The 27,881-nt window shown below is 41.5% G+C and overlaps 2 protein-coding genes across 3 annotated transcripts in view; one reads left to right on the plus strand and one right to left on the minus strand.

The window, feature by feature from the left end:
- The window catches only part of LOC147101114 (SWI/SNF-related matrix-associated actin-dependent regulator of chromatin subfamily D member 2-like), a 53,920-nt gene extending 42,324 nt beyond the window's left edge, over positions 1-11,596 (plus strand). Inside the window, exons 11-13 of the mRNA XM_085966300.1 lie at positions 386-508; positions 2,438-2,539; positions 5,576-11,596. Coding sequence (XP_085822426.1) covers positions 386-508; positions 2,438-2,539; positions 5,576-5,629 — 279 coding nt within the window. The 3' untranslated portion in view covers positions 5,630-11,596. The remainder of the gene's footprint in view (positions 1-385; positions 509-2,437; positions 2,540-5,575) is intronic.
- A 686-nt stretch (positions 11,597-12,282) lies between these two features.
- The window catches only part of psmc5 (proteasome 26S subunit, ATPase 5), a 33,523-nt gene continuing 17,924 nt past the window's right edge, over positions 12,283-27,881 (minus strand). For both annotated transcript variants that reach the window (XM_085966301.1, XM_085966302.1), the window contains exons 6-13: positions 26,587-26,643; positions 23,692-23,922; positions 18,570-18,696; positions 16,727-16,917; positions 16,129-16,227; positions 15,268-15,378; positions 14,684-14,770; positions 12,283-12,442 (exon numbers count right to left, since the gene is read on the minus strand). In XM_085966301.1, coding sequence (XP_085822427.1) covers positions 12,389-12,442; positions 14,684-14,770; positions 15,268-15,378; positions 16,129-16,227; positions 16,727-16,917; positions 18,570-18,696; positions 23,692-23,922; positions 26,587-26,643 — 957 coding nt within the window. In that variant the 3' untranslated portion in view covers positions 12,283-12,388. The remainder of the gene's footprint in view (positions 12,443-14,683; positions 14,771-15,267; positions 15,379-16,128; positions 16,228-16,726; positions 16,918-18,569; positions 18,697-23,691; positions 23,923-26,586; positions 26,644-27,881) is intronic.

Genomic DNA, 27,881 nt, shown 5'->3' on the forward strand with positions numbered 1-27,881 from the left:
AAGGTGGGCAAATCTCTCTAAGAAAAAAGATTGGAGTCTATAAGGATAAGTATCGACACAGATTAGTCGGATATTCTATGGAACATTCTGCTTCCTGCCCTATTAGGACCATGGAAACCATCTGTGAAATGCAATTGGCCGGGTTGACCACTGTAAATTGAAGTGTGGATTGTATATTGTCTGCTGGGGGAAGCTCAATGGCTTTTTTCTTGTTACGTGTTTCTGCTCTTACACCCTCCATTATACTGCAAGAGACGAGCAAAAATTAAACTTGCTGTCTTCCACACACACAAATTAGAATGTTTTGCTAGAGTTTGATCAGATGATACTGTGAAGATTCTAAAAGTGTATTGAAAAAATAATAAGCGGATGTGTTGTTTTCTAGATTCATGACACAATTGAATCTATCAATCAGTTGAAGATCCAACGTGACTTTATGCTGAGCTTCAGCAGCCGCCCTCAGGAGTTTATCCAGGACTGGATAAAGTCACAGTGCCGAGACTACAAGGTAAGAATCTCAATAATGGCAAGAAAGAAGCCTTTTCTACCTCTGGCTGTGACTTATTGAGATCTTATGAAGACATTGGGTAAGAGCAGTAGCTAAAAGCAATTACCAGGGTTTGCTGTTTGTTTCCTGGGCACCTTAGTGAAAGCACACCTAGATCTCAAGACGAGGAGACTTTTGAAGGTACAGGAAGTTGGGACATATCCCACAAGAGTGATCTAAAATATGGGAAACAAATAATCTGACATTAAAAAAATAACTTCTTCTAAGCTTTGCTGCACCTGAAATGAGTGTGCTTGATGCTGACATTGGGGTTCGACTTGACAAGAACAGTCAAGGATAAGCAACGGCAATTCAGCCCCTCAAAACACATCCAACTCTCTAACAAGCCAGCCACATTCTGTTCTCCCCAAATATCTTTGACACTACTGCCTTACCTAGTAGATTATTTGAAACATTTTTCTGCTTTAAACAGATTTAAATTTAAGCCATCTGGTTCAACTAGCCTGACTTTTCCACTTCTCTGTATAATTAAAAGTCTTTCATCTACCACATAACCATAGTGTTACATTTCAAAGGTGTTCCTGGAGCTTTTGATTCACTTCAATACCCAGAGAGAACTGGAACAGCCCATGCCTTAATGTAAACAGGTGAAATATACATAAACGAGTCATCACCGGAAAAAATAAAAATATTTCAGTATTTTCTATAGTTTAAGCTGTTAAATAAAATTTCTGAACTAAATGTGTCATTTGGGATGAGGGTTTTGTGTCCAGATCTGCACCTGGTTATGTGAATAATTATGCAAATGAAAATTATATCTCAGTAAATGTAAGTGTTGTTGACACTTAGCCATTCGGACAGGATTAGCACTAGTTCTTAACTATTTAGAACTGACATATAAGTAGACCAGGAAATAGGTCCCATGGAGTCAAGAAGTAACTCACAAGTTGAAAATTACCCCTCCCCCCAAAATCTCTAGCCTGCGTGGTTGAATAGTTACCAGTGACTAGCAGGCCAGGGTACACGGGCTGATCCTGACTTACAATCGTATACAGGTGACGTCTTGTTCTGGCTTTTTACAAACTGCCTTCAGCATATAACTGTGTGTAAAGTGTTATAACAGAAAGGAAGTACCGTATAGGATTACCTTAATTATCTTTTATAGAAACCATTTCAAAAGACACTGGCTCTGCAATTATGTGGTGGGGTACTGGCACATGAATGCTGCCCATGCAAGGCCTGACATTTCCCTCTCCACTATTTTAGCAGAGCTGTTAACCCATTCATTTTAAACACCACTGCTAAAATCATGGAGGGTGAAATTACAGACGGTGCGTTGGGCGTTTGCAGGCTAGCACCCCAAGGTGTAACTATAGGGCCACTGTACCCTGGTGAGGAACTTTGAGGCTGAGTAGCCCACAATTTTTCAGGCATAAAAGCGTTGTGGGTTTTTTTCCCCCACAAGATTTTATTAGCCCTTATACAAAACCTTTTCCACTCTGGTTAGAGGGGGGGAAACTCCACGGTGCAACCATGTACAGGAAACTTTCGTTTAACCGGATGTCCGGAAAGCTCTATCTACCAGCAAAATTCAGGAGCCGTTTCCTATAAGTTTTTTTTACTTCTCGTTGCTTTTTTTTTCCAGTCAGGCTCTGCAAGGTCTAGCTGAAGCTGTTGCTTAGCTACAGAGACGCTTTTAAGCTGCGGCCGACTGTTTTGAAGCTGTAAGCAACAGGGTTTGTTGATTCATACGGAGCTCAAAAGCTCCGTATGTTTTAACATTAACGCTGGTTTGTACGGCAGTTTTGATGGTACGGCACCAGCTCGGTCCCGTCAGTGCCGGATATCAGAAAGTTTCCTGTAATTGTTTAATTTTGAGACTTGATGTGCTAAGATTCTTTGTTCAGTTATGCTCTGAATTGGATCCAGGTTATGACTGATGTCACTGGGAACCCAGAGGAGGAGAGAAAGGCTGAGTTTTACCATGAGCCTTGGACACAGGAAGGGGTCGGAAGGTTCATCTTCTCAAAGGTACTGGATATACGTTACACGCTTTCTGTCTTTGTGGGCTGTAAAGATGCATACTGTGGAGCCTCAGGGATCACATTTAAAGTGAAATTCATGTTCCCATTACTTTGCATATTCCATAAGTTGCTGATGTTGTGTTCCGATTCAGTTTTGAGTCAACAGTGCTACGAACAACACTTTCCAAATCTCCAGCACCACAAAATTCAAACAAGGTAAATCAGCAAATAAGAAATAAGCACACACCAGATTGAGACAAGCAAAATACTGCTGGATGCTGGAAATCCGAAATAAAAACAAAAATGGCTGGAAGCACTCAGCAGGTCAGGCAGCATCTGTGGAGAGAGAAACAAGAGTTAAAGTTTCAGGTCGATGACCTTTCTTCAGAACTGGACCAATGAAAGGTCATCACAAATAGGAGCCGAGTTGCCTGGACTCCAAGGACCAGATTGCCAAGGCTCGGGCCGCAGATCAGGCGCCCCTGTTTAAAGGGCTTTAACTCTTTTGGAAATGTGTGAACCAAAATCCCACTGTTCAAGTTTTAAAGAGAATGCAAAACCTGGGGGTGGGGGGGTGGGGTTGGAGGGGAGGAGAAGAGAGAAGAATGGTCGAGGTGTGGTCAGTTGTTTCCTTGTGCCACATTTTAAAAGTTTTTTCTGCGCTTGTTTTCCTGATTGACAATAGCCATGGCTTTTCAAGTGAAGAACAGTGGCTAGGGGCTGACTTAGTCTCACGTTTCTTTCTTTTCTTCTCTTCTGGAGAAGTGCCTGGTGTTTGCTCAGCAGCTCCAATTGGTAGCACAGCTAAGACTGCGAGTTTGGTGTGTGGAGAATCTGAAGTGCAAATATACGCCCTGTCCCTAACCCCTCTAGAGAGCTCTGTATCACAGCACTCTGCCATAATCTCCGAGCACAATTACAGGCAGTTACTTTAGAAAGTTAACTCCACATGCTATACCGCGTAATCTCTTTTTTATCCCTTTTCCTCTTCAGTCTTTTGTCATCATTCCATCTTTCTCACTTTCTTCTCCGAGGCTGTCTGGAGGTTTGGCTATCTGATCTGGAGATGTGTAAACTTAGATGGCTGCAGCTGTAGTCTGGAGGGAGATGAGGCGGGGATAGGTTTGGGAGTTTAGCCAACCCTACAGTGAAACAGAGGCAGTCAGAACCTGTTTGTAAAAGCCTTGTTTGGATCCGAATTCTTTTTGTAGTGGGATTTTGAGAGATGTAAATGAGTGATAAGCACTGAGGCCTTTGGCTGTGGATCTATGTAAGTCACAAGCAGTGGAGCATTTGAATCCCGTCTGCGAGCCTGTATGGGCTTTGGGTCTCGCATTCATTTCTATTCTTTCTGGAATTTCCTTATTTTTGTCATTTTTAGCTCCTTATGGCCTTCTTGTGGTGTGTGAAGAACAAAGGTGCTCATTTTGCTGTTGCTTCCATTATTGGGACCCTAAATTAATGACTTAACTGTCATAGGTTGAACAAGGGAGGGAAGAGCGAAATGTATCAAGTGCATGTGGATTTCATATGAAATACCAGTCAATTCTGTCTTTAAGATTAGAACGAACCTGATCAAAACTGTAGCACCAAACCGCAATACTGCCTGTATGAACTGGTCATTTTGTTGGCCAGCATCAGAAGATTACCATGAAAGCTGCCGCATTGTTGTAAAACCCCCTGTCATTCACCTAACGTTTCTGATGAAAGCTCATTGACCTTGAAACGTTAACTGTTTCTCCACAGATGCTGCCTGACCTGCTGAGCGCCATTCCCTTTAAGCCGCGCAGCATTCCAAGGATCCCGCGCAGCCAGCTTGTCAGTGCGAAAACCGCACACGTGCGGTATTTTTAATGGCCTGTGCAGCCTCTTAAAGGGGCTGCGCAGCGGGAAAAAAAATTAGAGGGGACATTGCTGCTGAGTCTTTCCAGCATTTTCTGTTTTCATTTCAGATTTCCAGCATCCACAGTATTTTGCTTTTGTCATTCACCAATGTACACTTAATGCCCTCAGGGCGTCTGGGGATGTTCAATATAGCAAAAACATTTTTTTTTTAAATACTGCTTTCCCGACATTTTGAGTGACAGATTGGAGAGCATAATACCACCAGGTTCTAGCACTCTCAACACGATCAATGGTCACTTTGACCCCTTCTCTCCCCCTGCACAATCCCGATCTCAGACACCTCCGCAGGGAGAGGCAAAGTGGAAAGTCCAGGCTCTTTGTCTGTCCTCCTGCTGCTCACTCACGTGCAGATGATTTGAGGAGGCCTAGTGGCGGAGGCCTGGGAGCAGGTGAGCTGTCCAGAACTCGAGCAACGAGTGATGTACAGCCCAAAGAAAGAAAAAGGAAAGACCTTAAAATCACTAAAATGTTTCGCATGATGGTCTCCTCCACTGTTTTTGCAGAAATGTTATTTTAAATGAGCCAACAGCTCCAGTAACCTAGCAGATAAGGAAGTTTCAGACAATGTAGGAAATGTTCATAGGCTGGTATCCCACGGCATAATTTCAGGACATTGATGTGGGGGAAGGAGGGAGGCAGTGGCAACTTTATTACCAATGCTACAAAGCAAAACTTACACAATGCAATATAAAATCGGGCCCACAGCATTCAAAACTTGAAACATAGAAGATAGGAGCAGGAGTAGGCCATTCGGCCCCTCGAGCCTGCTCCGCCATTCAATGAGATCATGGCTGATCATCCAAATTCAGTACTCTGTCCCTGCTTACTTCCCATATCCCTTGAGCCTCAAGAAATATATCTAACTCCTTCCTGAATATATTTAATAAATTGGCCTCAACTGCCTTCTGTGGTAGAGAATTCCACAGGTTCACCACTCTCTGGGTGAAGAAATTCCTCCTCATCTCAGCCCTAAATGGCTTACCCCTTATCCTTAGACTGTGACCCCTGGTTCTGGACTCCCCCGCCATCAGGAAACATCCTTCTTGCATCTAGTCTGTCTAGTCCTGTTAGAATTTTATAAGCTTCAATGAGTTAGAATTTTATACGTTTTAATGAAGTCTGTTTTTTTTCTGTACAGGTTCAGCAACGCAGACAAGAACTGGAACAAGTACTGGGAATCCGTATCACTTAGATACAATAGTGCCTCCCTTCCAAAGAACTGGAGCTCGACATTCACGTTACTTGCACTGCTTCTTCGATGTCAGAGACCTGGTTGAACTGCAGGGAAACTGCTCTTTATTGGGGACATTCTAGCACTATTTTCGTAAAAGTCTCAACTTTAAAAAATATATAAAATCCAATAATCTAGTGTCAGTAATGTTCTCTCCACTCTGCTGCAGTAGAGGCTGAGAGAGATACCAACTGTAGCAGAAGCAAATGATCTTGAAAAATAATCTTTTTAAAAGCCATTGCTTGACAATTCAAGGGTGTTCGCCCAACTTTTGGTTATGTATAACCCCAGCAACTTAATTTGACTGAAAGGCCTCTGGCATGGCCCAAATCTGCCATTAGATTTGCACATTTTTTTTTTGGTGTTGAAATGAAAAAGATTGCACAGCTGAGTGACTTATCAGAAGCCCCCGCAGAATAACCTGATGAATTCTTAAATAAAGTGATGAGTAAGTGAAGTGAAAGAACAGGATCGTCATTACCCCTTGGGATAGTGAAGGGGACATTACACTTATAAAGCATTAGTTCCGATAGCTGCAGTCTCTCAAGGACAAAAGCCACACTGCATTTTTGTAAGACTTCCCAGCACTTAAAACAAAAGGAAGTTTAGTGATCACTGCAGTTGGGCCTAGAAATAGATCTGTCTGCATTATGGGCAATATGAATACATTTTGCGCTCATAAATCAATATCACATTCGTAACTTCTAGGCTAGTGTGTTTGCCCACTGAAAGTCTTGTGAAGTTTGAAGTTGCCACGGCGATTGTGCAGTTACCGAAGTGTGCATGAAATATTTTTTTGGATCTTTTCTGGGTATTGTGGGAGCACTTAAACAAGAAATGTCACTGCCTGGGTCACCCTTTGTAAAACTCAAATCCTCTCCTGTTTTAAGTTCTGCAGTTTTAATCAGTTTGGTCTTTCAAAAGATGATTATCGAATTGGAATTGGAACTGAATATCATAGCTGCAAGTCAAGGAGACAACTATCGCATTGCCGGAAGGATTATTTCAATCTATAGCAATAGAGTATGTATCCCATTATATGGACGACTGCCCCGATCAGATTACCCAGTTTGTCCCCTTGCAGTGACACAATCCAGATTGCATTACCTTCAGGAAAGTACATCACAGTTTCTAGAGCTGTAGGCTCTGCCTTTACTTAATCAATTTACTTATCAATATCCCATGAACTGATCTTTTTACAAGGACATTTGTTGCCTCACAGCGTCAGGGACCCGGGTTCGAATCCGGCCTCGGGTGACTGTCTGTGTGGAGTTTGCACATTCTCCCCGTGTTTGCGTGGGTTTCCTCCGGGTGCTCCGGTTTCCTCCCACAGTCCAAAGGTGTGCGGGTTAGGATGATTGGCGATGATAAATTGACCCTTAGTGTTAGGGGGATTAAATACGGGGGATTAAATACGTGGGGTTACGGGGATAGGGTGGGATATGTGTTGGTGTAGGGGTTACGGGGATCGGGTGGGATATGTGTCGGTGCAGGCTCAATGGGCCGAAATGGCCTCTATCTGCACTGTGGGGTTTCTGTGATTTCTGTCAGGTGTTAAAACATCATTCACATTGCATGCATAAGAAAAGGAGTAGGCCATACAGCCTCTCGAGCCTGCTCCACCATTCAATAAGATCACGGCTGATCATCAACCTCAACTCCACTTCCACCCGATCTTCTTATCCCTTGATTCCCCTAGAGTCCAAAAATCTATCTATCTCAGCTGTGAATGTACTCAAAGACTCAGCATGCACAGCACTTTGGGGCAGAGAATTCAAAAGATTCACAACTCTGAGTGAAGACATTCCTCCTCATCTCAGTCTTCAATGACCTACCCCTTATCCTGAGACTATGCCCCTTAGTTCTAGACTTTCCAGCCAGGGAAACAATCTCTCAGCATCTACCCTGTCAATCCCCCTCAGAATCTTGTATGTTTCAATGAGATCACCTCTCATTCTTCTAAACTCCAGAGAGTATAGGCTCAATCTCTCATCATAGGACAGCCCTCTCATCCCAAGAGTGTAAAATGTACCATTGCACAAATTATTTGCATCCAACCCAAAGAAAGCACTGGTAATCAGAAATTGCACAAATAAATTGCTCCAATGGTTAACATTGAAAAGAATCCTGTTTGTGGATATTGTGGAATCAGGATGAACTCTACGTAGTTTGATAGAGCAGTTTAGGAAATCCAGATTCAGGATGGATTGGGCCTTACATTTTAGTTTAAATGGAAAAATGTACATCTTCCGGCTATACATAGAGATAAATGGGCACTGTTTCTGACAAGTCATTCAGCAATCTTTAAGGGAACTGCTGTGAGGAGAATCCCATTTGTTCAAGTACGCACGCACCAATTTCCTCTAAAACATACACTTGTGTACGTAGACGATAAGAAATCAAATTGTTATGAGCGGGTTCAAAACAGTTGCATACTGTGGAGGGGGAGAAAAAGTATGAAAAATGCCCTTGTAGTTTAGATCCTCAGAAGTGCTTAATTAGCTCCAACTAATTTTTATTGGGATTCAACTCAAACATTTTCTTAAAGTTGAACCAGTGAAATGGGTTTGTTTCTTTTTAAAACTGCTAGCCACCAGAGTAAATTTAAACTCGAAACAGACTCCGAGGACACAGTTGATGTCGTCAGTCAGTGTCAGCGGGAGTGCAAGCACTATAGCAACCCAATTTTAATAAGCATTTAACTTGATTTTAAGACTGTGCAACTCAATTTCACATTTCATGCTTCTGAACCATCAAAACAAAGTCAGTCACATCTAGAGCCATATGGAGAGTAATGCAGTTAGAAGACACTAGCCAAAGCTTTAATGCTCAATAAATGGAGCATCTACTTTAATAACAAAACCCTTACCAAAACCTGGGTCCTGTCATGAAACAAATTAATACAAATCTGCACAGAGCTGGATCTAAACGATAATCAGAGGACCTGAATAGGAATACAGATAGGCTACAATTCCAACCTTGTGGAGTTTTTAATTTTGGGATTGTTAATATTCGATTTCCTTAGGAAGTTTCATTTAGAGAAAGGAGCTGCTTTCCTACAGCATCGTACAATCGCTTTTTTATATGGAATTTTTTTTTCCAAAGTTCAGGAAAATAAAGTTTTTAAGGGTACGCAACTGTTGAATATTTCAGGTAGAACTTGCATTTTTTTTAATTAAAAACTGCTGACTGTAAATTTAAATGTTAAATCTGAATTACAGATTTTGCAAAGCTTTAGCTATAATGGTTTACAGTAATGATTGCTGCGTGAGTGTGGAATAGTTTAGAACGGGGTTTGAAATGCAGGGAAATTGCTTTTGTGAGATTGTGATTAGTTATGTGGCTGGGCAATAACGGTATCAAGAGTATCTGCACCAGGAGGGAATGTCTCTTATTCAGTGTACCGTGAATTACTAGCACAAACAAAAATCATTAAACTGCAAATCTACACTTCACACTAAGCCCGGGGCCCGCATCATCCCCGATAGGACAATCAGCTAGCTTTTTCTTGTTGGGTATGTCAATACTATGTTATACAGTCCAGTCAGGATACTAGCTGCTCGAGCTTAAGCTATTCAGTCAGGTTAATCATCAGGCTCCTAATGCAACTCCTTACATTGAATAGGCATTTTTAGTCGAAACTCCACAAAATACAAACGTGTACAAGGCTTTTTATTTGGAGGATGATTGATCCATTATCAGTTTGTGGTGCACTGTGGGCCTATCAGGAAACATGTATTTCATGCACTATGATCTGATTTATTCCATTTGCTTTTGTTAATAAAAAGTTATTGCAGGTATTTGCATCAGAGAAGCAGGTCAGTACAATTCACTTCACTCACACTTAAGAACTCTAGCATAGTCACAACACATTACATGAACTTTTTTTATACAAGATAAATTCCTCCCCCTCTCCGCTTATTGCTACTCTCCATGAGAGCAACCCATGGGTAAGTTTCCTTACAAAGAATGGCAACTCAAGTTGCCATTGGCTATCAGCCAAGACAGTGAGATAGTAGCTAACTTACCATGAAGTCCATCCCACCTGACTCCAATCCTTCCCTCGCCCAAAATCCACACATTCACTTCCAGCAAGTATAACTGGATAGAGATCAGATGGGAGATTGAACCCCATCCTAGCACAGAGCAGGAAGTAAATTTGGGACTTGTATAATTCTAAACATTAATTAGGTTAAAAGATTCAGGCTTCATTATCACCAAGTTTCCATTATAGTGAATGCAAATACAGAATTAGTCACATACTGAAATCTGCTCACTCTTCCACTTAAGATGCCCACTGGATTCCATAAATCCAATACTCCTACCTTTGTGGTACTACCAGGCTCATGTGAGCGAAGACGCAAAGCAGTAGGGTATTTACCAAAGACAATTAGCTTTTTCTCTAGCGAGGATGCCAGTTGGTGAAGCCTCCCCAGTACTCCTACACACAATGTTTCAGGCTGTTGCTAATGGTATAAGTGTACTTTAACACAAAAGGTCAGTTTAAATGTACTGGGATGGAGAATGTAGGAATAGATTCCAATTTGTAGAAACTCATTCAGCTTAGCAGATGGCAAATCTTAACAGTGGGCATGGGCCACTGCAGGACCATTATTGAAAGTATTTAACATTTTCAATTCAAATAGGCCCTTTTGCCCAAATTACCCTCAAGAATAAATGAGGCTCCAAGTATTTACTACCAAGTGAACAACTTTTAAGATTACAGGAGCAGGCTCTTTTACTTTGAGTAGGAAGCACACTGCAGTGCAGTCTCAATAGAGCACAAACTCCCCATCATATGTCAGTTGACTTTTGAGTACATACTGGCTCAGGATTTAACTAAATTTAAATATTTGCAGAGCCTGAAATAAGCATCTATTGTTCTATTTTACTAGTGCACGATAGACATACCAACAGTACCTAGTCACTGAAATGCTGTGATGCAACAAGACAGTCATTTCCATTAGTCTGACTGAATACAAGGAATAATTTGGAAACTGAACCTCAAGATAGAAGGGCGCGGTGTACCAACAGGCCATAAGTAATAAGACATTCAGTATATGGCCCCATTCCTAGTAACAAGTTCAGAATTAAAAGTGCAATTGCTTTATAGCACAAGATGGCGGTGCTGGGATCTATGCTACATGCCCAGAACATTCAAAACTAACAGTATAGGAACATTTCCAATTGGAAAATGACACGACTGTAACAAGAGACATTCTTCCTGTTGTGTGTAGCATGCAGCCAATAGTGTAACGACTTAAGTGATGCTTTTACACATTTATATTTACAGATTTTTAAATGTTTTTGATGCTTTTATATTCAATGCAGTGGTGTGCAGGACCAAGGTACACGTGGATATTTATACAGAGTACGCCTGTATTGGTTAGCTACTTGCCTCATAGCTTGTAAAAAGTGAAACATTGTTGGAAGATTGCATTTTATGCTGCATAAATTGAGTTAATTTTGATACGGTTTGAAAATTGCACAGCTTTGTAACTGAAGGAGGTTCAGCCATCGTCCATTCCAAAGGGCTTCTGGTTCTGCAAAGCAAATGTGACCAAGGCAGCCACGTTCTGATTTTACAACCATTTTATTATGCAGCAGTTTCAGTAAAGCACCAGCATAATACTGCATTACTAGTTGATGGGCTGCACTCTATCAATGGCTGCCTGGGAACTCTGAAGCACTTAGTGAGAGGCGGGTTTTAAAAAAAGTACAAAATGTTACTGGCTTATAGGAACTCATCGGAATGAAGTTACAACACAAAAAGCGTCAGAGGTCCATGTGACAGGCACTGCCCGACAGGTACAACAATGCTTATTGATATTTACATTGTAATTTGGTGCTTCTGTTCCATTTGGGACCACATCATGTACAAGTCTCGCTGTAGATGTTTTGCATTGAAAATAAATAAAACAAAACTGATCCCTACCGTATTTATTTCACAACTACTAATTTTGTGGGGGGCGGGACAGAATTGGGTGAAACAGGCGGCAGTAATTTCTGCAGGGGTTCTCCTACCGTAACTTCCGCGAAAAACCCTAGCGGGCTTCTCCTCAAAACTCCCGCAGAAAGTCTGCTTCACCCAGATTATATTACTTGCATTTTAAAAAAAAGTTAAGAGTAATATTGGGTGCAAAAAATTGAGAGCCTTACTGTTCCATCCCGGATTGGGCAGTTTCACTGTCTTTTGACAGATAGAATGAACACTTCCTCCTCATTGCTGTTGACCCAAGTAAAACAATTTTGAGAGAAATCATTTAACATGCAAAATGTAGGTTTACTGGACTAATACTGCGCAGACTTAATGGAAGGGAATAACAATGTATTTTCAATGTTTTATAAAAAGTCATCACAATAACCATCGGCTTTCCGGGGGTTGGGGGGGCAAGATAGTAGAAATAGATTAAATTTGGTTCAAGCCTAAATTTAGAAACCCGAAAAAAGGTCCTAAAGCATCAAGCCCAGTCCCGGCGCACATGTAACCTGACCCAGGCGGTCCAAATGAAACTCTCTTCAGAGAGATCGCTAAACACTAAAACTCGTTGTGTAGCAATGACCACCAAGTTACGATGAACACAATTAATAACTTTACAGTATTGAGTCTCGAGTGGCTTTATCGACATTTATTAAAGACAGGAAAGCTTACAATGATTTGATATTTTCAAACAGTAAAATCTCCCACCAGCCAGCTTACAGCAACCTCACGACATGCATTTACTTCCATAGCTTCTTGATGGACATGTTCTTTTCACTGTCCTTCTGCATAACCTACAATTAAGGAAAAGGATTTGTTGATAATCACCATGAACAGCAGAGCATAACTAAGTGACCGACAAAGCAACCTTTATTAAAATTAACCCTCATAGGTACACATGGGTTCTAAAAACAGACTAGAAGAACTGTTTTATTGGAAAAAATACATGGTACCAAGTGAAAAATTCTAAATATGCCAATGGGGCGGTTATGAGTCAATTTCCCTGGTCATGGAGTGGCCACCAAGACATGGGAGAGTCTGTCACATGCCAATTACCAAAGTGTTGTGAATTCTCTACCTCCAAAGGGCTGTGGATGCTGAGTCGATGAGTATATTCAAGGCTGAGATCGATAGATTTTTGGAATCAAGGGATATGGTAATCGGGGGGGGGGAATGGAGTTGAGGTCGCTGATCAGCCATGATCTTATTGAATGGCGGAGCAGGCTCGAGGGGCCATATGGCCTGCTCCTAATTCTTATGTTTCTCTCTTATACCTATAAAGTCATAGAGAGATAGTGCCTAATGTATTCCAGCAAAACACCAGGAATAGCTTCCTTCAGGACAGCTTTTATTTCTGGCACTTGTGCATAGAAATTAATAAGTCATAGTCATAATGGCACAGAAGGAGTCCATTCGGCCCATCGAGTCCATGCCGGCTCTCTGTAGAGCAATCCAGTCAGTCCCATTCCCCCGCTCTATCCCCGTAGCCCTGCAAGTTTATTTCCCTCAAGTGCCTATCCAGTCTCCCCTTGAAAACATTGAGTGTCTCCGCTTCCACCACTTCCGTCGGCAGCGAGTTCCAGGTCCTCACCACTCGCTACGTGAAAAAGTTTTTCCTCACATCCCCCCGTATCTCTTGCCCAAAACCTTAAATTTGTGCCCCCTAGTCCTTTTACCGTAAACTCGTAGGAACAGCCTTTTCCTGTCTAGCCTATCCAAACCAGTAATAATCTTGTACACCTCTATCAAGTCACCCCTCAACCTCCTTTGCTCTAATGAAAACAAATCCAGCTTCTCCAACCTGTCCTTGTAACTAAGATTCCCCCATACCTGGAACCATTCTGGTAAATCTCCTCTGCACCCTCTCAAAGGTGTGAAAAGTCATGGAGAGAAAGTTGGTTGAGAGACAAGAAATGAACAGTTTGTGTAAATTGGTGTTGCTCAGATTGAAGGGTTGAAAATGTGTATCCCGAGGGCAGTACTGGAGCCACGTTTGTGTCTGTGGACTGTAAAAGACTTCAGCAAGACAGACAAATTGACAGAATGGATAGACAAGTGGAAGGTGCAATTTAATGTAGAAAAAATGCAAGGAATACATTTTGGGCAGGGGAAGAAAAAGGAACTGTATTGGAAAGACACTGCAGGGTGTGGATGAAAAGAGGGATCTAAGGGTTCAAATTCCCTGAAAGTGCAGGCAAATACAGCCAAATAAAAAGGCCAACAGCATTTTGGATTTTATAAATAAGGTCGGAAGATACAAGAGCAAAGAAGTTAAAAAAGCATTTGTACAAAACATTGGTAGACCTTGGTTAGAGTAGTTTTAGGTGCCCCATTATAGAAAATACATTAAACGTATAGACAATATACAGTATAAATTCACCAGGATGATGTTAGTAATTATGAAAACAGACTAGATATTAGGATTATTTCCACAGAAACAGTGAAGGTTATAAAGATCTAATAGACACCTTTAAAATGATTAAGGGTTTTGATAGAGTGAATAGTAAGACTATTTCTTCTGGTTCAGGAGTCATCAATTTAAAATAGTCACTTGAATGAGGAGAGAGATGAGAAATGTCTTTGTAAGGAGGGTTGCTGGCGCATGCAATGCTCTGCCATAAGGAGTTGTTGACGCAGAGAACACTGCATCTTTTACGGTAAAATTGGACCAATATTAGAAACAGAGGGAGATACAGGGTATCGGATTTGTTTTGGGTTGCCATCCAAATGGCCTCCCGCTATGCTACAAATCTCTATATGGTTATAAAAAACCAGATAAGAGGCCAGCCTATTGTTCCCTCTTTGCCAATCCCAAGCTTCTGGCCACATGATTCCAGTAACCCGTCTCACACATTCACAACTTGTATCTCAATATTTCTTTTGTTGCCAACATTATACAAAGTCTGAATATTCTACCTAAAATAGATTAGTTTGCGATGAAGCGTATGGATTTCGTACAAGAAAAATTTCTTGGTCAAGAAAATTTACAGAATTCTCAATCAGGTCAGATTTGTACAATGTTTACAGTATCTTACCTTGGCCACTGCCATTTCAAAGTCTTCTTGTGTAACATGAACTCTCCTTTCTCTCAAGGCATACATGCCAGCCTCTGTGCATACTCCCTGCAAAATAAAAGCAGATCTCAAAAATTGTCCCAACTAGTACTGCAGACAGCAGTTAATCACAGCAATGCAGATATGATGCATGTACTCTGTTCTTAGTAGGTTGTATTGGAAACGTTTAATAAGCTACACAATTGAGGCTTTGCTGATCTACCATCCAGTCAGATTTAGCCAGTTGGCAAAGTAACAAATTAAACAAGGCAATTAATTTTTCACAATAAAACAAATTTAACTTAGTGCAGAACTTCACAATTAAAAGGAGACTGCAGATTTGCTTTGAACAATTTGACTCAATATGCAAGTGCAAAGTATCTAAATTGCCAATATCTTTCAGCTTTACTACTTGGTTGGAGCAGATTCAAGTGTTAGGAAAGATTATTGCGGTGTATGATGTACTATACTATTTATACATTTAGAGGAAAAAACAAACAGTCATGGACTTGGCAGTAGTGCAGTTTCCAATCAGCAGAATTAAGATAATTGGGTTAATCTCTCACCTTAACCTCTGCACCGGATGCCCCTGGCATCAGCTCAGCAATCTTGCGCAGATTGATGCCACGTGTTAAGTTCATCTTGCGAGAATGAATCTTCAGAATGTCAAGACGAGCCTGAGGAAAGGGAAAGGGTGGGGGGAAGGAAGCAAAAACAACATTTTCACTAAGCAAAGCAGTTGAAATTTGTGCGTGCTATTAAAATGTGTTAATGATCAAGCAGATTGGCTTTTGTGAGAGGCCGTGTGTTGGATTGGATTTGCAGCACTCAAAGTGGAGTCTGGGAACACTTGGCTTTTAAGCAAAATAACGTTAGTCACCAACTATGTGGAATTTCAGAAGTTACTGTGAACCAAAGTGCTGTGGCCAACTAATAACTTCTGCTGGAGCTGCAAAAAATATCACTGTTGCTTTGGAAACTAATGTTTAAGAGTGGCAACTTTTAAATTAAATAGTTCTAAGTAATAAAGAAACCAAATGAAGCTTCCTTAAATAGGTACAGAGCTCCTATTTACCAGTTATGTATGGTTCATAAAAGATGCCCAGGGAATTTACTGTCCCACCCGCGGCTACCCCGAACAACAAACCAAAAGCGGAGTACAGTCGCAGGATATCATCTGCGACTAATGAGTAGAACAGGACCAAAGTAAACAGATGCAAAGTTTCCATTTACAAACACAGATGTTGAACTGCTGCCATCAAAAACAAAGAGCAAGTTTCTTTCCAAAGAACTTTATCATTTTATGATTGAATGCTGCAAGATAAGTCTAAAACATTTGGTTTCTTGAATTTCATCGTGAAATGATAACATGTCAACAAAAAAAATCATTACGGTCGCCCACTTGCATGATACAATTCCAAACTCACCTCTTCATTTGGAGGAGGGAATTCAATTTTCCTGTCAATTCGCCCGGGTCGCAGCAACGCAGGATCCAGGATGTCAATTCTGTTGGTTGCCATGATTACCTGTGGCAAACATGGAAACAGATAAAAAGCTTGAATCATCGGTCTGCAGAGCCAATAATAATTTAGATTCTGTTCAGGACCCACACGGATTATTTTCATTTCTCTCTGGCCTGACACCAACCACATATTTATTCCTCTAGCTCCCTGTTCAATCAATCAGGGAGACTCCTTCTCTCATCTACCAGACTAATGCTGGGAACCATAGCTAGGCTAGGACTCTGATGTATGCACAAAGGGATGTACTTCTCCACATAACCAACCATGGCCTAATGCACAGAAGACAGCCTCCAATGAACAAATTACTTACTTCTTTTTTTCCACCAGTGTTGTGGCCTAGAGGAAGAGAAGCTCACCTCCATGTCCCCTACATAAAAAAGGTTCCAAATAGTCTTTTCCCCTTCTGCCCTCCCTTCCAGCAGTTTAACAACCATGTTTTAGTGCACATACATACCATTAGTTAGTGTAAATAAAGGAGACACTTGGCGAGATTAAACTGTACCTTAATATTTTTAGTGGCCTCAAACCCATCAAGCTGGTTGAGAAGTTCCAACATTGTGCGCTGCACTTCACTGTCACCGCCAGAACCGCCCTCCAATCTCGATGAACCAATGGAGTCAATTTCATCCATGAAGATAATAGATGGAGCATGCTCCCTAGCCATCACGAACAGCTCACGCACCATACGAGCACCTATAAAAAGTGAAAAGTATAATGGTATTAAAAAAAACAGATTTCTTAATAGTGTAGCGATGGGAATTACAAATTCTTGTACTCCTGTAGGTGACCAATGTGTTATTAAAAATGCGTACATACACTCGACCTACAGATTTTTGCTTGCTAAATCGGTCAGTGAGGATGTTTCCTGTTAACTGCACAGATTATCTTGGCCAATTTCCACCAGTTGGGAAAGCGGAGGATGATTAAAGCCATCCCACTTAATCCACATCTACTCTAAACTAAAAGAAACTTCAAAGTCGTGACCTTATTTTTAAAGAGTCAGACGTCTGTCTGTCAACCGATCCCTTTGATCAGATTAAAGGCTGTAACTTTCCAATGGCTCAGTAGTTAACAGAAACAACCTAGTGGTGCTGGGCAAGTCAGACCAGGATAGTACCAGGTTTGAGCTGAATTAGCTCAAAAGACTTTCAAACAGTGGTCCCCAGGGAGTCGGAGATCATATTCCTCTATTTTCAATATTTATTCGTTTACCAGCATGTAATTTCTATTGCTGAATACCAAGACATTTTTCTGCAATGATAGAACTGATTCCTTTGGATAGCTGGCAAACTGATCCCTGGAAGTGTGTCAATATTTGTAAGGGGTCCTCAGGAGTGTGTTGATATTTGCAAGGAGTCACCCACACAGAAATATTTCAAAACCATTGGATTAGGAGATCTCAGCCATAGCAGTGATACGCGACTACAATGGCCTCAGTGTTTCCCATACTAGGGAAAAGAGCAGGATAAAAGGTCAAGATTCTTACTCCTCATTAGTATCCAGTAAAACCCACAAAGTATTAGTGTCTAGACATCAGGTAAAGAAAGCAGGCTTGGCTTTGACGTCTCTTCTTTGCCTCACTGTTGAGTTTCCCAACAACACTCACAGCCATATGAAGAATAACCACTTGGACATAGTGGAGGGCTGCTGACACCCATGGAATTGCTTTCAGAACAGCAAGAACTGAAAAATAAAATACAGCCTGTATCTCACCCCCAGATGTCTTATTCATGTAATGGTCCAACTTTTGATCCACTCATATCTCAGATCTGTGGTGAGTTAGTTGATCTCAGCCAGACCCACAGAGGCTACAACTAGCCTCGATGCTCTGCCCTGAAAGGGTGGGGGGGGGGGTTGGCGCAAACCAGCCTGGATTCCTATCCAATGTCCCTTGCTAGAAAATGCTCAGCTGTGAATGTCAAATGAGGACAGGATCAGGCTTGGTTCAGATACCCCCAGATGGGCTAATGGACCGCACACACGCACTGTCAAGACTCACATGAATAACAGGCACGTGAATGAGAATCCAGAGGGCTGCCAATGCCCTTGGAACAATACCCAGGCACAAATAATCAACTCTAGAAAAGGGAAGACAACCAGGGGGAGAAGAAACAAAAATAGTGAATAAACTCCGTTAGTTACATAATGCACGCAACACAATGTAGTCTCTGCTTGGCTCAAGTCCGAAACACACTCACTTGAGTCAGAAGTTTGTGGGTTCAATCCAACTCCATGACTTGGACGTTTAACCTAGGCTGGCATTGCAGTGCAGTCTGAGGGAGTGCTATATTGACAAAGATGCCATCCTTCAGAGGAAACATTAAACAGAGGCTTCATGCACATACCTTCACCAATGAATTTCTGTACAAGTTCAGAACCAGATACGCGGATGAAAGTGCAGTCAGTGTGGTGAGCCACAGCTCTTGCTAGCAGTGTCTTCCCGGTTCCTGGAGGTCCGTATAGCAGCACACCCTACAATATATTAAATGTACAGATGAGACCTAATGGCGATCGGTAAAACCCTGTGGGAGCAAACTTTACAACAGATTTTCTGCCTTTAACCATAGATGCAAAGACTAGATCAGGTTTAACTCAGTCACAGAGGATTTAGCCCTGTCAAAAGGGTTTGTTAGGAACATTTTAGCTGCATCAATAAGAATTTCTAGATCCTTTTGTACTTAAAAAAAAAAGTTGTCAATTTATTTTCTCAAGTATATGGCCAACCATAAGTAACCCTAGACCAACATCATCTACTCAAAAGCAGCACAAACTACAGACCTATTGCTATTGTCACCAATACTATAGAACACACTCCCCTCCAGCACAATGTGGAAAATACAGTGGAGCTGCCCAGCACTTTGAAAGTACCAGAAGCACAAGCGTTAGCCGGCAACATTCATGCAGAGGAAGTGGAACATTAAAGGGTATTCATTTTAACTGATGTTCACCAATACATTTCCAGCTGGTAACCTTTCAGTTATTACTAATTTTTTAAACCAGAAAACTGGCAAACTTGCCAAATCGTACAAGTTATCAAAAATCTCCAAACTGAGGAGTGAAATCTTTCAGACACAAGGAACAACAGCGTGCATTCATATAGCGCCTTTAATGTAGCAAAATGTCCCAAGGCGTTTGGGACGTTTTACTACTTGGGAATGGTTTGCAAATGCAAGTTATTGCTGATCTGGTGAAAGGATCAAGATAAAAAAAACAGTTCCAGCAATATACAACAGAGCATCAATATGTTGTGCCAGAAAGAGATAGGACAAGGATCGTCCACGTCAAAAAAAAACTCCAATCTCCTCCACAATACCAAGGGGAGGTATTCAGCGGAGGCCAGGCACTTGCCCATGGAAAGGAAGTTTTATAAAGATCAATGAAAAAACAGAACTGTTGCCCTTTGTTCCTTATGACTGATCATTGCTAAAGCAAATACATTTGATGGTCCCAGCGTTTGATAGATCGGTCACAGAATTTTCTTGCCAGAGAAACTGGACCCTAACTCCCGCAAAATTCTAGGAGGTTCATTATAAATCTATTACGACGCTGAATTAAACAGCTAATTTCACTTAACAACATCATATTGTTAAAGGGCTGTAAATGAACCTTATTGGACTGGAAGTGATTGTTTTCCTGGCCCACTGCGGTGCACACACAGCAACTGGCCGAGAAACCAAAAGTCACTGATATTTGAACAGAAGAAATGTGCAAAACTCAGGGTAACAAGACTCCCTTTACTATAGCATTCTAGCAAGAAGCTTGTAATTTAGCCTTGAAACCGCATTTAATTTCTGGCTTGGCAATAGCCTATTTTGTAGCACATTTAGCAGAGGAGTGCTGCAAGTAGCTTTTGGCTCCCTATCCTCATCAAACGAGTTTATTCAGCTCTAATAAACATAACACATTGTAAAGTGTGTAAATAAAAGTAATTTGATGGTTTTAATCTTCAAGGAACTCCTGTCTTGAGGTGCCCTAGCAGCCAAAGGGTAGTGTGTTAGAATAATAAGATTTTCAAAGTGCTCTGTTCTGGAGATTCCTTCCAGTTAAGCTTGGTTACCAATCAACATTTGATATTTACTTTCAAACCTTTTGAATAAAATGGGTGAAAAGCTAGACATGCCTGTGTGGCAAGAACTGAACATTTCCATAAACATCAGGCACACAGTGGGACTGTACACCAAGTACTTGGATGTTATACAGATCAGTTGCCAGCCAGCACTTTCCGCACCAGCTGGATTTTTCCTGAAATGAGTAAGCTGCTTCCTATCGTGAGTAACCAATTACAGATTAGAAACATCAGTAAAAGCAAGTAACACCGTTTAAAATTGAAATTCTATCATCTGGATGGGGCAGGGAGTTGGAAGTGGAGGGAAGGGCAGAGGAATGAGCATTTTGAGTGAACCTTCTCTGAACACGGTTCCAAGGCACTAAAACTCACTGTTCAAAACAATAAGTACCTCGGTGACTACTTGCACTTCTGAAAGATTTTAAGTATGAATCGAGGAGGATATTCATTTTCAAAAATCTTGTACTGCAATTTTTCTAGATCACATTTTCCCCTTCGCAAAGGATTTAAAATGGGCCAGATAATAATGATCTTCACTTCAAGGCAGTGAACATAAACACATTGCCACACAGTGCCGGAAATCCAGAACTACAAGACACAACACAAGAGTTTTTAATTCAACTGGATACCCAGTTTTTAAAAAAATCGCACCAGAAATTAAATCATGAAGTCTGGACAGAATACTACATTTTGAATAGAGTTCCAGCTGGCCTGGTTAGCACAGTACTGGAGCAATGTAGTTCATTAGACATTAAATAAAATGCTTTCAATGGATATAAGAATGATGCTTAAAAAAAAATGGTGTTACCCAAACCAAGCTCCCTCATAGATGGACACCCTGAGTCTACAGCTGGAAGAATCCTCCAACCTATTTGGAGTGTTCTACAATTTTTGACAATGTTTTTGCAATTGCTTGTGGGAGCGAGGCCTCATGCTGTAGCATTTAAATTCCCTGTTGCCGAACTCAAACATAAACTTATGCTCAATACATTTTTGGGGGGCGCGTCTGATACAAATGAACAGGGTTACAGCTGGCAGCCGGTGGCGTTCGCACACTGCCTCTCTACAAAAGCAGAATCCATGAGCAAACCCCATCTGCACCCGGGACTTCAGCCTCACGTTTCACTCGGAGAAGCAAATCCAAACACCAATACAGCAATTTTGGCGAGGGAGAAAGGAAAACAAAATATAAGGAAAAATTTCTTCTTCTTAGTCAGTCCCTCGGAACCGAGGATGACTTGCTTCCATATTAAAAATGAGTTTGCAGGTGACTGATGAGTCCAATGCGGGACCTACAGTCTCTGTCACAGGTGGGGCAGACGGTGGGTGGGGTGCTTGGGTTGACGTGCGCTCCTTGCGCTTGGCTTCCGCTTGCTCCCGGCGCAGAGACTCGAGGTGTTCGGCACCTTCCCGGATGCTTCTCCTCCACTTTGTGCGGTCTTGGGCCAGGGATTCCCAGGTGTCAGTGGGGATGTTACACTTTTTCAAGGAGGCTTTGAGGGTGTCCTTGAAGCGTTTCCTCTGCCCACCTGGAGCTCTCTTGCCGTGCCGGAGCTCAGAGTAGAACGCTTGTTTTGGAAGTCTCGTATCGGGCAAGGAAACATTTAACCACTAGCTCATCAATTATAAATCTATTAAATTAATGGGCCGGATTTTGCGACCCCTACGGGTGTGTACGCACCCGTAGGGGCCGTGCAAGTGCCGGTTTCAGGCTCGCGAAGGGCATGCGCTGAAAACTGGCACTTGCGATCCGTCAAGAATTCTCTTGACAGATCATCCGCCTGCCCTGGAGATGGGCCTCTGCGGGTAAAAGGCCTGCTTTTACCAGCTTAAGAGTTTTAAAAAATAGAAAAATGAAATGTGATAACTCATTTATAAATTAAAAGTATACTCTTCAAAAAAGGTAAGTTTATTTTAAATATGCAATGTTTTTAAAAAAAATGTATTTAATGTGTTGGTGCATTTTTTAGGTGATCCCCACTCATACTTTTGACAGTTCTGTATGTACAGAACTGTCAAAAGGTTGAATGGGGATTCCCTTCTTCCATTAGTTGGGCCAGCCCACGTGACCCCAGGAGCGCCTACGAACTGCTTGCGCCCCTTGGATGCGTGGGGCTCTGCCCGCGCAGACCCGGAGAGGCCCAGGAGCGCAAGCCGCCATTCTTCCCAAGCCACCAGGTAAATTCGTAGACATTGTGCAGGTGGGAGGCATCCGGCCGCAGGAAGCCTCCGATCGCAAATGTCGGCCCAATGTAACTGGAAGGTTTTGGAACAGCAACATGGAACATAGAGGTTCAATTCAACAGGGTACCAAACGTTCAATAAAAGTAGGATATATGTTATGCTCTTCTCACATGCCACCACCCAAATTAAGTAATCGACAGAATGCACTTTCCATTTGTCATACAATTAAAAATATATGCAAAGTTACAAGGGCCCCATTTTAACACAACCATGTGTGGTAATAGGAATAGGTTTGAACAAACAGGTTATTTAAAAATGTTATGTGTTCATTAAACTTGCATGAAACCAGTTTGGTTTTTTTTGGGAGGGAGTGGACAGTTAAGTACACAAGAGAGCAAAAACTAAGGAATGCAAGTAAAGTCAAGGATGAGAAAAGGCCTTTCAGTCCACCGAGGCCCACCCCTCTACTACCTTAACTCACATTAAAACATTTAGCTTCATTTTGAATTTCCTTAAAACTTTTGCCTCTGCTACCCAACTTAGCAGAATTCAAACATTTACCACTCGGAGTAAAGTAGTTCTTCAAATTAACTAAAGCTATTTCTCGCCAATTTAAACCCTTTGGCCCTACTTTCATGGCTTAATTTGATGTTCTATTCTGGGTTTATCCTATCAATGCCATTCATTATTCTGTATACTACAATGAGACCCCATTTAACCATCTTCTTTCTCGAATCCCACCATGATGTTTTTAAACAAATCAAGTGCTCAAGAAGCAACTCAACAATTGGTTCAACTTAAGTGACGTCTAAATCGAATAACTCACGTTTGCACTTACGGAAATTAGGGCACAATTATAAGTACTGCTTTGACACCTATAACAATAAAGTGCGGAGGGGTTGGCAAGCTCTTGTGCTGTTGACTGCATGTTATTTGCCAGCCACCTGGCAGCTATAATGAAGAGGCCTGCTGAAACATAGCATATTAGAAAAAAACTAATTTTGACCTAGAAAATTTAAGATTCATCTACCATAAATACATGCAGACAGCAAAGACCAGCACTTTCTTGGTTCTTGTCAAGAGTTCTGTATTCCCTGGACCCTTAAATCTTCAACACATGCACATGTTAAAGAATGACTGGCAGATTGAGGGTTAATTTCATTTGTGAGCAGGAAGCAAAGAGGAGGAGGCATAAAAGGAGAGAAACCTGCACTTGCCTTAGGCTGAGCAATGCCGAGAGCTTCAAACAGTTCAGGATGTTTCACGGGTAGTTCAATAACCTCCTTGATCTCTTTGATTTGCTTGTCCAAGCCGCCAATCATTTCATAGGTAGAGTCTGGAACCTTCTCAACCATCATGAGAGACACCAGAGGGTCCACTTTGTTGGGCAGGATTTTGTGAAGAGTGTAGCTATCATTTCTCAAAGCTACACGGCAGTTAGGAGTCACCTTTAAATATATAAATTAAACACTTAAGTTATAACCAACAGCTCAAGCAAAACACAGCCGATTCTTGGGTGACAGCAAACATGAAGGGGTAAATTTGCCAAGCAACACAAGACACCATCAAGTTTCCAAAATCAAGAGATTAAAATCGAAGGGGAAATATCAGTTAGCAATTGTAGGAACCACTCCTCCCCCACAACGGTAAAAATTGGACTATGAAATATAAAAACCCAGAACTGCAGAGCCCACAGAAAGGGCTCGGCAATAAAGGGTTAATTCAAACATTGCAGCCGAAACTACGACTGGATCACAGACAATCTAAAATCTGAACAAGAACATTCGCATATTCATGTACCTTAAGGGTTACATTGTTCACCTTGGACCATGGGATCAGTGCAGGCCTAAGACAATGGGCCGGGCCTTGAACCATTTGAATACGAATGCTAACAGAAATCAACAACTTTGCATATGCAGTCACTTTGGGAAGGTTTCATTGTCAGAAAGGTATCTCTAATCAATGGACAAAACGAGGAACAATTCACACCTGTGCCGTGTGTATTTTGTTCTTATAAATCCTGACGTCCAAGAACTGTGTGCAACGGGGGACCGGTATTGGAGAAAGCCCCTTACACAATCAATCTGCTTACATTACAGGAAACTTTCGATTTACCGGCACTTAAATAACCGGAAATCTCGGTTAACCAGCAAAATTCAGGAGTAGGTTTTACTTCATATTGTATTTGCCTTCTTCCATCTGTGCTGTGCAAGGGTGTGGCTGCAGCTGTTGCTAAGCTACAGAGACGCTTGAAACTTGAGGCCATTGTTCTACAGTTGTTGCTAAGCAACAGGGTTTGTTGCTTTATACGGAGCCGTCAGCTCTCCCTATCTTTTACTATAGCATTCGGTTATCCGGAATTTTTGATGAACCGGCACCACGGTGGTCCCGTCCGTGCTGGATAAAAAAAAGTTTCCTGTAAATGGTGACAGAAAAATAATTCCAGACAGCTGGCCTCAAACTTGAATCTCCCTCACGCCATCACTACAGATAAATAACTCAGCCATTTCACAAGAACGGCCGAGTGGAAATGGAAAGTCACGTTGATGCAGTAGGGGATCATTCAGGTCGAGTTGCAGAGAGGTTGGGTACACCGCAGATTGGATGACCTTCACTTTGATGACCAGAAACGTTTTGATATCAAAGATAACATTTCAATAGAGTTGCACAACACTATAAAACAGTATGATGTTAGCAGCAAGCCAAGTTTTGGCAAATAAATTGAGTTCACATCTCCCAAGAAATGCCAGACTTTCAAAACAGGTTTAAATCCAGGGCATTTTGTTTTCACAGAGCAATACACACACCCATAAGCACATCATCTTGATAGCCAAGAACTTACATAAAACTAAGAACTTAAAAAAAAAACAGCCCAATGTGCACTCCCCGCCACAAATCATCTGTATTTTCCCTCAGCTGGGATTTGACTCGAACCCAAAACATTCAATTTCCAACCACATTTATACCCAAAATAATAAAGCTCTATAAAAGTATCTCCCAACTCCTGAAAGTAATCAAGCAAAACTCACAACTCGCACGATTCAACTCTGACAACTGCATTCAGTAAGCAACCACTGAGCTTCAGATAGATGTTTGGAAATTTATATCTATTCTCTAAAAAAAAAGTCACACTGGTTTACATATCGGTATTTTTGCACATTTTGTATATAAAGAATTTGCAGGAGCACAAACAGATATAATAATTATAGCAGTGGTATGGCAGCATTTCAAACTCATCTTCAATCTAGTTCTTAGAACAGGTATTTATCCAGTTGAATAACATGTTATTAACCATTTTTGTTGGGATTCTACTCTGTGGTAGTGGAATTCTTAGCCTCAATTGAAGCATACTAATTTAAAACTCATGCTCTGTCCGACGTTAGCTTAAATCTGCTTTCACCTACATATCCATTGCTTTCAGCATTATTTAAAACCCAGATCATGTCCCTCATTCTTTTCTCCAATGAAAATAAATGAAGTTTTGTAAATCTTCATAACCTAGAGCCTCTAGTCTTTGAACCCCCGACAATGCGCCAATCTCCCTTTGAAGGCAGGGTGCCTAAAATATTCTAAATACTGCTTCCAATGAGTTATACAGAATTAAAAATAACCCGTTTTTAACATGTAGTACATGCCTCGAGGTATATTCTGGTACTCGATTACCTCCATTGTCAATACAGAACAAAAATTTTACATCAAATGATCATCACGTTCAAATGCACTTGACACTTAGTGAGTACTGAATATACACTCATAAAATCAATACAGGAAACTTTTTTTTATCCAGGACCGACGTGGTGCCGGTTCATCAAAAATTCCGGATAACCGAAAGCTATAGTAAAAGATACGGAGAGCTGAGAGCTCCGTATAAAGCAACAAACCCCGTTGCTTAGCAACAGGTTCAGAACAATGGCCACAAGTTCCAAGCGTCTCTGTAGCTTAGCAACAGCTGCAGCCACACCCTTGCACAGCAACAGATCGAGGAAGGCAAGTACAATATGAAGTAAAACTTACCTGAACCTACTCCTGCATTTTGCCGGTTAACTGAGATTTCCGGTTATTTAGGTGTCGGTAAATCGAAAGTTTCCTGTAGTTGCAAATAACATACTTACATCATTAATGTCAATGTTCTTGTCAACATCCACAACAAATTTTCCCTCTGGATGAACCTACAAAAGAAAAACAAACAAGATTAAGGTCAGTGTATTTTTTTATAAAAAGGAGAAAAAGGTTAACAATCCTTACATGTTAATATACAAATAAAGATGTGAAAAAATTAACTACTTAGGAAATAAAAACAAACTCTTGAATTTTCTCAGGAGCTTCTCTGAGCTCTCAAGGATTTATCAATCCTGCTATGAACTATCAGAAGGTGCACAGTGGCCCAGAGGCAGCTTTCCTTCATCCTGTAGTGAAGCTTCTACCTTATACCTCCACATAGTGGCTCATCTAGGATTTAGGAACTCACCAGGCAGGAGGAGGAGCAAGAGTAAATCTAAATCTACACCATGGCACTGCACCTCACCACTGGTATTCTTAACAATGCCTACTCATTTGTACATCAAACCAAGTATGGCATAACTGGCTTTTCTCTTGTCCGTCCCATTTTGTGATAACTGGGTTTCTTCGCACTTCCCAACCAATAGATTTCAAAATCCAGAGCCCCTCCTTCCAAAGTCTCCACCAATGTGGCCCTGTAACTAGATGCTAGGAGGTACAGACCTCAAGCTGAGGACAAACAAAAACTTTCTCCAATGTAACCTCTGCAAGATGAAAGCCAATTTGTTCAGCTCCTACCAAAACATCTGCCCACATCCCACCCCGCCCCAGATCCCATCCCCTCATTCAGACTGAACCCAGTGGTTTTCAACTTCAGTGTCCTGAGCCGAGCTTAAACCCCACATCCAAGCCACCACCAAGACTGCTTCTTTTCATCTCCACAACAGTATGTCCTCTCCCTCAGCTTATTCCAATGCTGCCGAAATCCTCATCCACATCTTCATCACCTCCAGGCTCAAATTCTCCAGTGTTCTGTTCGCCAGTCTCCTAAATTCCAACTCAAGTAAACTATAATTTGTCCAAAACAGTGCCACCTACATCCTATCCTTCACTGAATACTGCTTCCTTTCACCCCCATTGTGGTCAACCTCTACTTGCTCTCCATTCTCCAACACTGCAAATTCAATAACCTGGTCTACAAGTCCTTCCATACTTTTGCCCCTCCTACTTCTACAACCTCTTCCAGCCCTTTATGCCAGTCCATTCTTCTAAACCTTATAGCCTTTGCACCACTCCCCTCCATTTTATCTTTGGCCACACAACCTTTACCTGTCTCGTCTACCCCCATTCTGGAACATTCTTCCTATACCCCTCTGCTTGGCTGCCACTCTCCGCTCCTTCAAAAGCC

The sequence above is a fragment of the Somniosus microcephalus genome, chromosome 24, assembly GCF_052327205.1.
Source record: "Somniosus microcephalus isolate GS21.2 chromosome 24, FLI_Smic_1.0, whole genome shotgun sequence".
In the NCBI taxonomy this organism is placed as follows: domain Eukaryota; kingdom Metazoa; phylum Chordata; class Chondrichthyes; order Squaliformes; family Somniosidae; genus Somniosus; species Somniosus microcephalus.